Below are 13,802 nucleotides of genomic sequence, written 5' to 3'. Positions count from 1 at the left end.
TATTCTCATGCACTCCCAAGGTTCGACCCTACTTTCCCTCCTTCACTAGTGCGAGATACTAAGCCAAGCGGACCGGGGCCGTGTAGAGCTTTGACATAAAAAAAATGATGACGAATTCAAGTCTTTAGGATTAAGATCTCCTGATTCAAAAAAACAAACTCGGGGCTTGAGACCTTCTAGGTAGATTAGTGTATCTGATTTAGCTCTACTAAATAAGTTTTTCTCGTCAAACAAACAAAAAGACAGTCTTCTTCTCATAAAGGTTTTCAATACAAAAATCTTCTTTAATAGATCAATTCAAGAAAGAAAAGGAGATACCAACAAAGCTCTGTAACTTGTTTCTTTTGTGTGTGTTTCAACAAAAGGATGCATTAATTGGAAAGATCTTATTTACAACGAAGGCTCTGCATTACACAACTCAACTCAAAGAAAAATCATAAAGTCAAAGAAAGAAAGCACACATCAAGATTCCGGGTTACAAAGTAGGAGTGTAAGGAAGAGGAGGAGAAGGAAGGAGAAGAGGGTGAGAGGAACTGGAGCGATGGAAAGGAAGAGAATATAAAATATGAAGTCGAATTCTCCTCGGAAAAGGCGCCTGAGAGAAGAGATACTCCAAAGCTCCGGCGAGTACCACCGTGTAGTCCTTCAACATCTCGGCCAATACCGTCACCAGCAACATTCTTATTACTTTTTCTAAATCGAATCTTCTCGTTCTTTCTCGTTTTCTGTGTGTTTCTCCTAAACTGTGTTTCTCCTAAACAATTGTCTTTACTTATATATATATATAGTTGGAGTCTCGGAGTAGTGAAGTCAAAACTAGGGGTGATGTGTCTTCTACCATATCCGCTCTTGGTTTTCTACTTTATTAAATTATATCATTTTTAATAATATCACTAAATTGAGATTCCAATGTTTGACTAATCAAATGTGAATTCTTTTGTCTATAATTATTGATTAATATTTCACTGTCGGAAAAAAAATTAAAAAATTATCACTAAATTAACTCAAATTTTTTTTCTTGGTAAAGAATCCAAATTTGTCATTTTCTACTAAAAATATTTATATGCTGTTACTAATTTATATTATAAGAAACTTTTATTAATAAGAACCCATGAAATGGAGACACCATGGTTTTTTAATTATTATTTTTCTACTAAACGCTGCAAATAAAATGACATTTAACTATAAGAAAATTTCGTGTAGTTTGAATAATAAAAAGAGTAATTGCACTCTACACACAAACAAAATATCATAATTAGGTGGATACACATTTTGGATTTGCTTAGGTTTTGTCGACATTTCTATGACCAATATACCCCTATTTTTATTTGATCATAAGTTCATGTAGCCCAAATATTTCTTATATCTATTTCTGTAGTTTCTTCTTTACATCGGGGAAAACAATAAATAGATTCACTTTTCTCACTGTTACCACTTTGTTTCATAATTTTTTATTATTATAAAATTTTGAATTTATACGGAAAATAAAGAAAAAATAATCAGTCAAGATTCATAAGAACATTGCCAAGGAAGAGAGAAGAAGCTTTGTTTCGTGAGCATTTCATTTCGCCTTTGTCATCTAATTCAATTCCATCTCTGCATTTCCTTCGGAACCTTCTCAAGATCGAGAAAGTTTTAGGTTTCTGAGAATTCTATCACATGGAGCTGCGGATCTTCCGGGGAGGTAGATGGAAGTTAGATCAGAGACTACTCAGGCGCGGAGCGATAAGCTTCCGCCTCCGAAGCTTCGCTTACAAGTCTGGTTCGCCGCCGGTGAGCTTTGGCATACCCGGATCTTAACTGGTTTAACCAATCACACTTCCAGATTCTCATCTCCCATGGAACCAGTTCCATTTCCGCCTCCTCTTCCAGATTCTCAGCTGAAACTTGTTAATCAATTTTATATCATGGCAATGTGAAATGTAGTCAGCTAAAACTTGTAAACCAATTTGACCAGCTCTTTCTTCGAGTCAGGCAAACACATAATGTGGGCTAAAACTTTCGAATGTCTTTTATGACAATCATCATTATATTGCTTATGTCAACAGCTGTATTTTTTTAAAACACAAAGTTAAATTAATTTGTAGGTGCTTAACCATATGTATTTGGTTGTTAATCAACTTTATATCATGCCAAACAACTATTGTGGACACAACCATAAGTGTACTTGTAACTTGTCACTATTATGGATAACCGGCTAAAAAATGTGTTATCCATGTATAGGATCACTAATGACAGCTACTGCATGTCTTACACTTATAAATTTGTGAAGATAGTCATCTTTGTTTACGGTTGATAATCTAATCAACGAGTTATCAATTAAATTTGATTAATAGCATGTCCCTTATAGAACTGTTGTTAATGATGAATAATATATCCAGCTAGCATATTGTAGCTGGCCAACTAAAATATTGCCCAAGACATAGCCAACTTAGTACTTGGCCGGCTATATTTCAGTTTACATAGTCAAATAGAAAAGTATCCCATTGCAAAAACTTATTATAATTGAACATAAATTCTATCATCGGAGTTAGCCGAGTATTATTGTAACTATATCCGCCGGTCTGTTTGTTAACCTGAAAATAAAACAATAGAGTGATTATATTGTAACTATATCTGGCTAATATATTCATTATACATTTTCTCCTATTTGTTTAACTTATATCCGGTTAATATTGTACTTATATCTAACATACTCTTCGGTATCCGGCTAATATGTTCAGTATACAATCCAGCCGCTGCCGGAGATCCATTTCAAGACCCACCCATTGTCCTCGAACATGAGCTTACTCATCGATCCCAGCAGCTCAAGCACCAACAAGCCCTCCCCACCATAACGACTCATCGCTTTCCCCTTCACCATCGGTCGAACACTCAGAACTCCAAGAGGTCGTAAGGAAGGGATTGAGACTGCGCAGTCAAGACGAATCTTAGAACCGGATCTCGTTCTCTAAAGATCCGGACATGCATGACCACCGCCGCAAAACCACCACCTGGACAAACTGGAAACTTCGACAGCAAACAAGCACCACCTCATCAGGCCAGCGAAAGACCCTAAAACTCAAGATGAAGCTCCGGCCATGAACAAGAAAGAAAGAAAATGAAGGGACCCTCACGGAACCAGTACCAATGCTAGAACACCGGCGACCGGAGGGGGCGAGATCTGACCGGAAAAAGGGGCTGCGCTTCTAGAGAGAGGTTAGAGAGAAAAAGGGGAGGGAGGAGAGAAGTAGTAAATATTTTACCAGAAAAATAAAAAATATTTAGTATATCTTAACTAATAACCTTATGACCTCACTAATTTCTGCGGGAATATAGTATAGGGTTACTATGGTAATCTACTTTCACTCGAAGAATACGCCAGCCCCCTAGAAAACAATGTTGTGTGTATTTACTTAATTTGTCGATCTTTTATGGGTTTTGACCAAATTAACTCTAATAAAAAACATACAAGTGTTTAGGAAAACAGAAAACGCACATTGTATTGGATATGCATGCATCTGTCCACATCTTTATTAGGCGGAAGTCGGAACCCACTCCAAAACCGGATGATGTTTATCCGCTTGATCTTTATCTTGATTCCTATGTCATTTAATAGCTACTTCGCTTTAATGTAACGACAATATAAATAAATAAATTATTTGACACCAAAATAAATGCTATGGTAGGTTGTTTATATTTAATTTAATGAAGATATAGACACTGATTGATAATAAAAATCTTGGATAATTTGTCTGTATTTGAAGACATACTTATTTAAAGGGGTTTTATTTTTTCGAACAAAAAGGTTTTAAACGACATGGAACCATATCTTAAGTTTTATTTAGGCTCTGCATAGTAATAGACTAATAGTAGATTAAACAGTGCGAAACAAGCAGATTATATACTGCAGAACAACTGCAATTTTCCTAAAATAAGCAGTTCCAAAAAAATATGAATAATGATAAGTATGATAAATAATAAAACTGCGAGATATATATTTATATTTTAGAAACTAAATTGTCAGTGATACTAATATAACTTTAATTTTTATTTTTAAAAATGTTTTATATATCTGAAATATGAAATTTAATATGGTATTATTGAAATTTTCTAGCTAATATCATAATTTGTTTAAAATATTATAACTGCGCTAGTTATTTTTAAATAAAATTAATTTAAATTTACTATTTAAAATAAAATTGTAAAAGTAAATATCAAAATTTTACAATTGAATCTTTACTATGTAATTTTATAAATAATATAACAATCGCTAAATCTTTTGGTAAATTTTTATTAAAATACCAAATAAATAGATTTTTTGGGTAATTTTGAGAGAATGATTTTAAAAAAAGATATGAATTATCAAAAAATCATGAACTAAATAAACATGTATGAATATATATATCTGTAATGTAATGAATTTTATTCATTTTAGTGTAAACAATAAACAAGTAAAACTGCAGAGCACAAAAAAATATATGTATATGATATTTTTTTAAAAAAGTTAAGTAAACAATCGAAACAACTCATACATAGTTACGACAGAACCACACGTTAGCCCTGAGCATTCCGTTTTTGGTTCCAGTTCCAGTTCAATTTTTTGGTTCTTGAGGTTTAGGATCTATTCGACTATTTAGAAAATTTGATTCGTTTTTCTTTCAGTTTTTTTTAGTTTTCAGTTTCGTTCGGGTAATAATGTTAGAAACATGCTAATATCCGAGATAATCTTGGATCTCATTAAGTTTTGATTTGGTTCCGCTTTTTCGATTAATTCAAGTTAAAAATAAGAAAATTTGAGTTTTTATTAAATATAAAATTTTTTATTAAAAATTAGATAATTTGGATAACTAAATATTATGGATAAAAGTATTGTGGTAGTTCATTTTTTGGATGTTTGTTATTTTGTTAACAAAGGGATTTCCATTTAGAAATAATATTTTAAATTATTTGATTATTTTCAACTAAATGTAGTTAATATTTTCAATTATACAAACTATATTATAGAAATTGAAGTATCCATACAGATCCAGTTCTATTCTGATTCGCTTCCAATTATTTGGTTCTAGAAATATATGATCTACTCAGATTATATCAAAACTTTTTATTTGAATATAAATGTTTTATAATTAATAATGTTAGTTAACAAAATCTCTTAAAACTTTCTCAATTAAATATAATAATCATAAATAACCGCATCTTAAAACACATCTCATTTGATATGTTATGATTATACATGGCTTTGATAAAAAAAAATGATTATACATGGCGTTCCTCGAATTTGTTCGTGCTAAAAAACCGCCAACACTCCATTTATTTTTTGTATCATTTGACAATATATTAAAATAACAGTGGTGAATGGTAACACATTTTGTGGTCCGTCCCGCGTAGGAAACGCATGCTCATAGCCTTAAAGAAGTTGGAGTATGTTGCAGTTAATTGGATTTTGGTTTGTTTTTTTTGGTTAAATCAATTTTGGTTTTAACATAGCGATGGATTCTTAAGTTCAAAACCAAGTACGATGTTCGAATCTGTGGAGCAGTGCGTGACCTTCAGTCTCATTCATGAAATCCTTAATATTGGGGCTGCAAATTATTATCCAGGATATGGGATCCGTTCTGATGCTCAAGATACGCTATGAAAATAGAATATTCGGGATATCTGGACTCAAATCCTGATAGTAAATTCTAGAATCAGTCAAAACTGGATCCGAATATCTTGAGTTTTAAGTTTGAATATCCGGATACGGATTTTTTAAAAATATTAAATATTAAATTTTATTATAATTATTTTTAATATATCAATATTTAAACATAAAATTAGTCATATAATAATATATTTTTATTTTTATAATATAATATTCATGTATATATTTATAAGTATTGTAAAAATATCTGATTTATGTATTATGTTTTTAAAAAAAAATCTAAAAGAATAGCTTTTCATTATTTTCGGATCTAGATCCGGATTCGAATACCCACAGGTATTACAATATATAGACAAATATCTATATCTGAATCCGGGTACTAAAATCATGGAATCCGACAGATCGGATTCAGATACCCTAAATTTCTTAGATATCCGGATCCGTCCCACCCTTACTTGATATCGGTGACAGAGGTATGAGAGAGTGTCACCTGACCCTTATAGATTTCTTTTAAAAAAGTTACTTGTATTTGAAGATAAAATAAACTTCATTTGCATACATGTGTTGCTGTTTATTTACTTTTTTGTAAATAAATATTTACTTTATGTAAATAGTAATATATATTTCAACATTTACCCATATTAAATAATTTTTTAATATGACACTTCTAAACATAATAGTTTTATTAAAGTTTAGAGAGAGAAATACCTCTCAACTCTCTCCTCTTCACGAAATCAAATCTTTCAGAAATTGAGAGTTTGAAATCTTCATTTTTTGTTGTTAATATTTCCGTTAAACAGATAATATCTTTCGTTCTAAACTTTTTTCTGGTTAATCCAGATCTAGTTTCGTTTTTGTTTTTAACTTTTGCGATCTCAATAGAAATCCAAACTGCTTGTGATGGATTATCTACTTTGAAGGATAATTAGTAAAGGAACTTTAGTTTTCTAAGTGTTTGAACATTAGTTTTCTAAGTGTTTGAACATTTGTGTTCATTTAAAAAGGTATAAAGATGACGATTTTTAATAAAATATCAAATGTTCCTTGTGAACTAAAATGGTATTGGCTTAAGCTCAGTGACGGTAAACTGATCATGGAACAGATAGAATCTAAGTAAGGAATCAATGGAACCGCAAAGCCAAATAAAGAAAGTTAAACTATTGGACAATGTGGGTTCCGAGTAAGGAAAGTTCGACTAGATAAAGTTGCAGGTTTATACGAAAGCATGGTCAGTCTCTAGGAATCAGATAAGGAAAGTATTGTAAAGACTGAGTCAAGCCATTGGTGGTGAAATTTGACCAAGTTAAATACAAAAACATCATTGATGATCCGCCTTGGTGAGCAAGGCTACAAAATGTTATTAGAAAGGGTGTCTAACTCTTATTTCTCTCACAACTCAGAAAACGAGTCTTAAAAAACAGCCAGAGCAAGAACAAAGTTTTAGAAAGACAGTTGGGAAGCAAGAACATAGTCTTCGATCTTTAAGATCAATTAAGGTGAGGAAGTGATTTGTGGCAACCGGAGTATAGGTTTTTAAAAAGTTTGATCATTATATTGGAGATTATGCGCATGAGTAATGTGTCTTATGGAATGTTTGTTTTTCAAAATGATTCTTCGAGGATAGAACATTCTTTGTGTTCTTAGGATGTTACACGTTTTATTGTGTGCGATGATGTATAAATCGATTGTTTATGTTAAAATAAAATTATATTTGAAAAAGAATTGGCATGACGAGTGAAAAATGTTATAGAAACAGATAAAGAAAGAAACTAATTAGGGAAAGTACGAGATTCAGTGAATGAAATTAAATAATGAAAGTATGCTATGGTTTTGGGTTGTAAAAGATGTTATTATCATGTTTGGCTTTGGTTCGTATGTTGACTTTGGCTGTGAGGGACCTTCGGGATCGTGTGGATTTGGGCTGTTAGCTTTGTGACATATGAGAGACTTTGGGGTCGTGTGGCTTTGGGCTGTTGGCTTCAGACCGTACGAGAGACTGACGGGTCAAGTGGCTTCAGGCCGTGCATATGGACGTGACTGAGAATTGGCTTCGGACTGTGTATAATTAGCTTTGGGCCGTAAGTGATATTCAAATGGTTAGGTAAATAAAATTGTGTAGAAATGACTAAGCACAGAAAAATAGCTCCAGATATGTGAAAAATGACTAAGGAATGAAAATGGAATTATAGGTTACCAGTACAAAATTTAATGCTTAATGTTAATTGTTATTATGGGTTACATGTTGGCAGTTTTGAGTGTCTTCACTAAGTATTTTGATATGTTCATAACTCTTTTATGATGCATGTGAAGACAAGCTGTGTGGACGGAAACAATGTATACAAATTGTCGGGACTGCGTTTTATGAATTTGGAATAATTTTGGGGAGATTTTACCGAACACTATACTTGTGGTATATCTTTATATTAAATTTGGGTTTATGTATATCAGATTTAATTTAATATCTAATTTTGATCCGGTTTATATTAATTTCAAATCTTGTTTATTTTTAGGTTAATTAATATCAGAATTAGGTAATTTTTGGTACTTGTCATCATCTCTTTTATCTTTCTTTTCTTCTTCATCAAGTTATTCTCTTTCGTGGTGGTTTAATCACTTCTATAGAGATAATGAATTTGTTTAGAGATGCTCAAAGCAAAAATAAGTTTAAGCTACCAAAGCTAATTAAAAATAGTATACTTAGCACCACGAACTGTCAAGCAATGCAGACAGTTCATTATATAATATTAGTGAATTTCATAGTAATCAGTCAATATTCAGTAGCATGTAAATGTGATAATCGATCATTGATTTTGACAAGAAAATAAACGAAACAACTCGGCTACATGAGTGTTACTTGTTGAGAAACGGACGACATAACTAAAAGAAACAAGAACAGATTATCATCTAAACGAGTTTCCGCATTCCTCATACAAGTATAACATTCTCTGGCTTAGCTCTTCGCACGTCAGCTCGTGAATGTTTCCCCTAACCTTTAGACTCTATTTTTGGGGCTCTATTTTAAAAATGGTTAGATTCAGTTTCCAAAAAAATTCCGGGTCGGAATGTTTCCCCTAACCTTTTAGACTATTTTTGAGGCTCTATTTTAAAAATGGTTAGATTCAGTTTAGATATCTGGTTTAGTTATAGACACCTATGCTTAGATTACGCCAAGGAGAATAAACAATAAACTTATTGATGTGTTAGGGTCATGCTTCAACTTTTTAGCTCTGTGTTCAGTCACCAGAGTCATGGCACAGCCCGTCTCACTAAAGAGTTTCCAAGGTGTAAGAAGTTGATTTGAAACTAGTATCAATCATGGTATCCAAAATTAACATTTAATAAAACGACATTGGTTAACTGTCGGGGATACAAGTGCAAATTGTTTAAACTGCAAAAAAAGGAGGAACTACTTTGTTAAAGATTCTAGAGAATTTGGCTTTATCACTCAACACTACAAAAACAAAAATAAAAAGGAACAGACTAGACGTGATTAATTATACAAGAACGTGGAGAATGGCGCTATATATATATCATCAAGTAAACATGCCTTTGAAGGAATCCAATTGATGAAACAAGAAGCTACATTTGGCATCTCTTGACTCTTTCCATATTCCTACTAAAAGTACCATCACCGCCATTATTATCACCATACTGCTACACTTCACCATCCTCTTCCTCATTAGTTTCTGTTTCTGCCATGATGATGATGATGATGAAGCCGATACATCTTCCTTTTCCTGCATCTCGCATTGTTTCAATAAGCTTACTGATTTTTTATTTTTATTTTTATTTTTCTATTCATTTCAATATGATAGGCTTTGCTTTCTAGAGAGTAAGTTTGCTGTAATTCAAAAATGAACTTATTACCTTGCTATGCATTGCTACTTCTTCACTGTGGTTTGAGTCCCTTCCTGTGTTTTTTGGTATTATGGGAAGCTTCCGTATTCTTGTCTGCAAGCGGATTCTCCTATGAGCAGTTCCCTGAGTATTTAAATTAGTCGACTCCGACAAACTTGCATGCCCTTGTGCTCTACTCTTGTCCTTGTCAAGGAAGCATTTTTCATCCTCCTCTACGATCTGCACATTTCATCAACCGTCATATTGAGAGGGAAAAGTGTAGCTAGCTCTATATTTGCTAGACGTGCGAATCCTACCTTGGTCATGGCAGACTGTACTTCCTCTTCTTCATGGTTATCAACATCTCTCCCCTTCTCGTTGTTAACTGGCGTGAATGGCTGCTCGATTTGCAGCCGGATTCTTCTAGGAGCAGTGCCTTGGTTCACAACAAAGTCAAGATCCGTCTGAGTCTCTCGAGCCCTAGCGTTAAACTCACTGAGAATAATGTTTCGGTCAACAGGGAGTTGCTCCTGCTCACGCTGGTTGACATTAGAGATAAACGGATCCATAGTTGCATAAGAAACTGGAGGATGCTGTCCTAAAACGTTGCTGTGAAGTGGCGTCACGGTCCTAGAGGAACCGGATGAAGACTGTATCTCTACAGCCTCCTTGCTATCAACGTAGTGATCGCTGACTAATCCGGAAGCTCCAACGTCAGGAGCAAACTGTAGTAGTACATGAAGAAACACTACGGTCAGTTCCAAGAGAAAGTGATCATCATCTGCTTAAAGATCCGAATATTACCTGTGGGAAAGAAGCTTCAGCACTCCCGTTGACAAAACCAAAGGTGTCCCTGGGAAACGACCAATGCATCATTTTGGGAAGTGCAAAGTCTTTTGGTTCGGTAGATGATTGGTTATGGTTATGAAACACTTCATCCAAGACATCTGCCAGGGACTCATCTTGTATGGAGGCACCGTCCTGAAAATGCAGCCCATACTGACAGTTTCCAAAATCGCTAGAATACATTGAATCCACATGTGACGCAGGAAAACCGATGCTTGAAGGCACCGGAGTATATGATGTTTGGTCAAAGCTGGGTCCATAAAGACTTGAAAAGTCCCGTGCAAATGGACTTTCCTATACACAAGAAAATCATAAGCTAGATTAGGACAAAAAAAAACACTTTGATACAAGACGCTTAAAACTACTTGTTTACCTCCACTATGCTTTTGCCTCGGTCTTTGGCTCGAGAAGTTTCACCATGATTCTCAGTTTTAATCACCGGAGCATCAGGCTTGACATCACTACCCTTGTCGCTTGGACACCTCTCGGTGTCATCTGATATGTTTTGAGCATGTACACGAGAAGTAGCTGTTTCCTGGACCATCTCAGAAGAGTTGTCTTCACGAGAGCATCTAGTTGTGGTGGGAGTGGCATTGACATTCTCTACTTCGTCACAGTTTGCAACATCAGTAGGCTTGTGGAACAAGCGACACAATACATACGGACTCTGTTCCAAATCAACAAACAAAAAGGTTCACTACTATCAGACATGAAGCAGAGAGCAACATAAAAAGAAAGAAAGAAAGAAAAGAAAACACAGACCTGACCAGGTCCAGTGCCGTCAAGGTCCTTGTCAGTGGCACGATACTCGTGCATAATCCAGTTGGTTCTTTCTCCTCTAGGAGCTCGACCACGGTAGAAGACGAGAGTCTTCTTCATACCGATAATCATCTTCTTGGACTTGATAGTTCGATCTTTCCCAGTAGCTTTCCAGTATCCAATGTCAGTAGCTCTGTTTGAACGGTGCCCACTCGGATACTTCCGGTCACGAGGGCAGAAGAAGAACCACTCTTGATCATCCGTCTTTATCACCGAAAGCCCTATAATAATCAAGAAAACCCTTACAAAAACCAGAGCTCAATCAAAACAGAAGAAGAGAGTAAAGCTAACCAGGCAAGTCCCATGGCTCCCACTTGCAAACATCGATCTCAGGGATTACTCTGACCTCCAAATCACGGCCGTTGATTTTCAATCTTAGGTAATGATTGATGAGTTCTTCATCGGTTGGTCTGAATCTGAAACCCAGAGGTAAAGACTCCATCGACAACGTCGCTTGTGTCTCCGTAGCCATCCTAAAATCTCCCCTCACTTGCTTTCTTTATTAAAGCTTTTTTATTTTATTTTATCAAATACATAAAACCTGAAGCTAACCACTTGGTTGCTGTGGTCTGCCAATTGTGCCATGTTTCCGCCTCGCAACTGAAGTAAGAGTCTGTATATTTACTATTTTACCCTCGTTTAATCCATTTCATTACGGAAACTGCCATCGCTCAGCTTTGTAAGCGGCGCGCTTTTGACTCGAACAGTTTGGCTAAGGCTTACGTACAAGGACGCAGGGGCCATAGTCTACTCATTAGATTCCTTCACGTGGTACTATAAAGCTAAAAAAAAAAGAGTTTTAAAAAGTTTCCTAATTAATAATAAATTATATTATTTAACTTTTTCCATTTTTAGGATATCTTTTGTATTATACGAGCAGTAATATCTCGAATACATGTCTTCGACATCAAGCTAGAGTATGTTGTGGTTGTTTTGTCGTAATCAATGAATACATGTTGATGTTGTACAGATATATATGAATATGATGTTCTGTTTCAGAAAAGGAACGACAGACAAATTAATCTGTTTAAGGTAGTCAAGCCATAACCGGTTATAGAAAAATGATGTACATATATGAAGAAGAGTTATAATTGGGGAGAATTTTCATGGAGTCGTGTTACGGTGTGTACCAAATATTAGAAAAATAAAGAGAAAAAGTTGCATTTATAACATTTTCTCGGCTGAAAAGATGTTCGGCCCCATAAAGTTTAATAAAGACTCCTCGTTCAGTAAAGTTACGTGTCCGTAACTCCCATCTCTAATTATTTAACCTTTTTAATTGGGCCTTTGTGTTATACTTTTAGCCCACTAAGTTTGTACTCCTATAACACAAAAAAATGGGCCAAATGCTATTCGTCTGTACATCTGGTAGATGCATCCAGATGGTCCATTGGGTGTCTAATCTAGATGGTCCATCTAGATGTCTAATCCAGATGATTTATTTGAGTGTTGTTCGTTTCTTTGTTTCGTCTATGCATCCAGATTCATCATTTTAATACAAATATGTTCGTTTAATTTACAGTATTTAACTTGCATCTGCATCCAGACGTACTTGGTAAAAAAAAAAATATTTTTTTTATGTTCTGGCAGAAAATAGCAATTTTACAGTTTTGGTAAAAATATTTTTGCGGTTTTTAAGGAAAAATATGTTTTTGACGAAAAAGTGCATTTTTGTGGTTTTAGCGGGAAAATACATTTTTGCGGTTTTAGCGGGAAAATGCATTTTTGCGGGTTTGGTGAAAAATACGTTCTTGCAGTTTTGACGGAAAATGTGTTTTTGACGAAAAAGTGTGTTTTTGCGGGTTTGACAAGAAAATGTGTTTTTTTGCGGTTTTGGAGGAAAATGCGTTTTTGCGGTTTTGGCGGGAAAATGCGTTTTTGCGGTTTTGGAGGGAAAAGTGTGTTTTTGTGGTTTTGGCGGAAAATATGTTTTTTTGACGAAAAGTGTGTTTTTGCGGTTTGACGAGAAAATTAGTTTTTGCGGGAAAATGCGTTTTTGCAGTTTTGGCGGAAAAATGAGATTTGTGGTTTTGGCTAAAAAATGCGGTTTTGCAGTATTGGTGGAGAAATGCGTTTTTTGGTTTTGGCGGGAAAAATGCATTTTTCCTGTTTTAGTGGGAAAATTCATCTTTGCGGTTTTGTATTTTTGGCAGAAAAATACATTTTTTACGGTTTTGACGGGAGAGTGTGTTTTTACCTTTTCGGCCGAAAAGTGTGGTTTTATTTGGTTTGGCCGAAAAGTGTGTTTTTATGAAAATGTGTGTTTTACATTTTTTTTTTGCAGAAAACACGTTTTTGCGGTTTTGGCGGGAAAGTTTGTTTTTCTGTTTTGGCGGAAAAATGTATATGCAAAAAAATAGAATTTTGGTTTGAAAATAATATTTTGATTTTAAAAGATTATTTTTGTCATTTATCATTTTGGAATGAACTAGATGCACCATCAAGACTCACCTTCATTTGAGTGAGAATTTGAGATGAGTTTTTAAAAATTCAGCTGGGTGATCCATCTGGATGTAGCACTATAATGTACAAAACGAATATCGAATTGCATCTTCACCCAGATGGATCACATGGGTGAGCAAACAGACATCACCCTAATAAACTCAACCAAAACGTGTTATGCAGATGTTGCTACTGATCTTTTCCCAATATTCATTTCTCCTCTGGATAACAT

At 34.5% G+C, this 13,802-nt stretch overlaps 2 protein-coding genes across 3 annotated transcripts; both read right to left on the bottom strand.

Annotated features, from left to right (window-relative positions):
- Positions 1-325: 325 nt before the first annotated feature.
- LOC103874776 lies at positions 326-777 on the bottom strand. The gene has a single exon (XM_009153213.2). The coding sequence runs from the start codon at positions 677-679 to the stop codon at positions 476-478; it is 204 nt and encodes a 67-aa protein (XP_009151461.1). The 5' UTR covers positions 680-777; the 3' UTR covers positions 326-475.
- Positions 778-8,939: 8,162 nt separating this feature from the next.
- Positions 8,940-11,928, bottom strand: LOC103874777 (NAC domain-containing protein 14). Of its 2 annotated transcripts, none has more exons than XM_009153214.3 (7): positions 11,420-11,928; positions 11,072-11,349; positions 10,683-10,976; positions 10,268-10,603; positions 9,781-10,188; positions 9,494-9,703; positions 8,940-9,363 (listed from the first exon to the last, which is right to left on the bottom strand). In XM_009153214.3, the coding sequence occupies exons 1-7, from the start codon at positions 11,598-11,600 to the stop codon at positions 9,160-9,162; spliced, it is 1,911 nt and encodes a 636-aa protein (XP_009151462.1). In that variant the 5' UTR covers positions 11,601-11,928; the 3' UTR covers positions 8,940-9,159. The 2 variants fall into 2 exon arrangements, with proteins under 2 accessions (XP_009151462.1, XP_033147449.1); XM_033291558.1 differs by having other exon boundaries at positions 11,072-11,332; positions 11,420-11,716.
- Between the last annotated feature and the right edge of the window lie 1,874 nt (positions 11,929-13,802).

This window comes from Brassica rapa, chromosome A05, assembly GCF_000309985.2.
Source record: "Brassica rapa cultivar Chiifu-401-42 chromosome A05, CAAS_Brap_v3.01, whole genome shotgun sequence".
NCBI classification, from domain to species: domain Eukaryota; kingdom Viridiplantae; phylum Streptophyta; class Magnoliopsida; order Brassicales; family Brassicaceae; genus Brassica; species Brassica rapa.
This window is presented reverse-complemented; position numbering and strand designations above follow the sequence as displayed.

What these genes read in the sequence shown, in the direction of transcription:
- LOC103874776 (XM_009153213.2), bottom strand. Translation starts at nt 679, where the DNA reads ATGTTGCTGGTGACGGTATTGGCCGAGATGTTGAAGGACTACACGGTG.
- LOC103874777 (XM_009153214.3), bottom strand. Translation starts at nt 11,600, where the DNA reads ATGGCTACGGAGACACAAGCGACGTTGTCGATGGAGTCTTTACCTCTG. An exon ending in GGAGCCATGGGACTTGCCTG is followed by an intron (nt 11,350 to 11,419) that starts GTTAGCTTTACT and finishes TGATTATTATAG; the next exon opens with GGCTTTCGGTGATAAAGACG. An exon ending in GAGGCAAAAGCATAGTGGAG is followed by an intron (nt 10,604 to 10,682) that starts GTAAACAAGTAG and finishes TCTTGTGTATAG; the next exon opens with GAAAGTCCATTTGCACGGGA.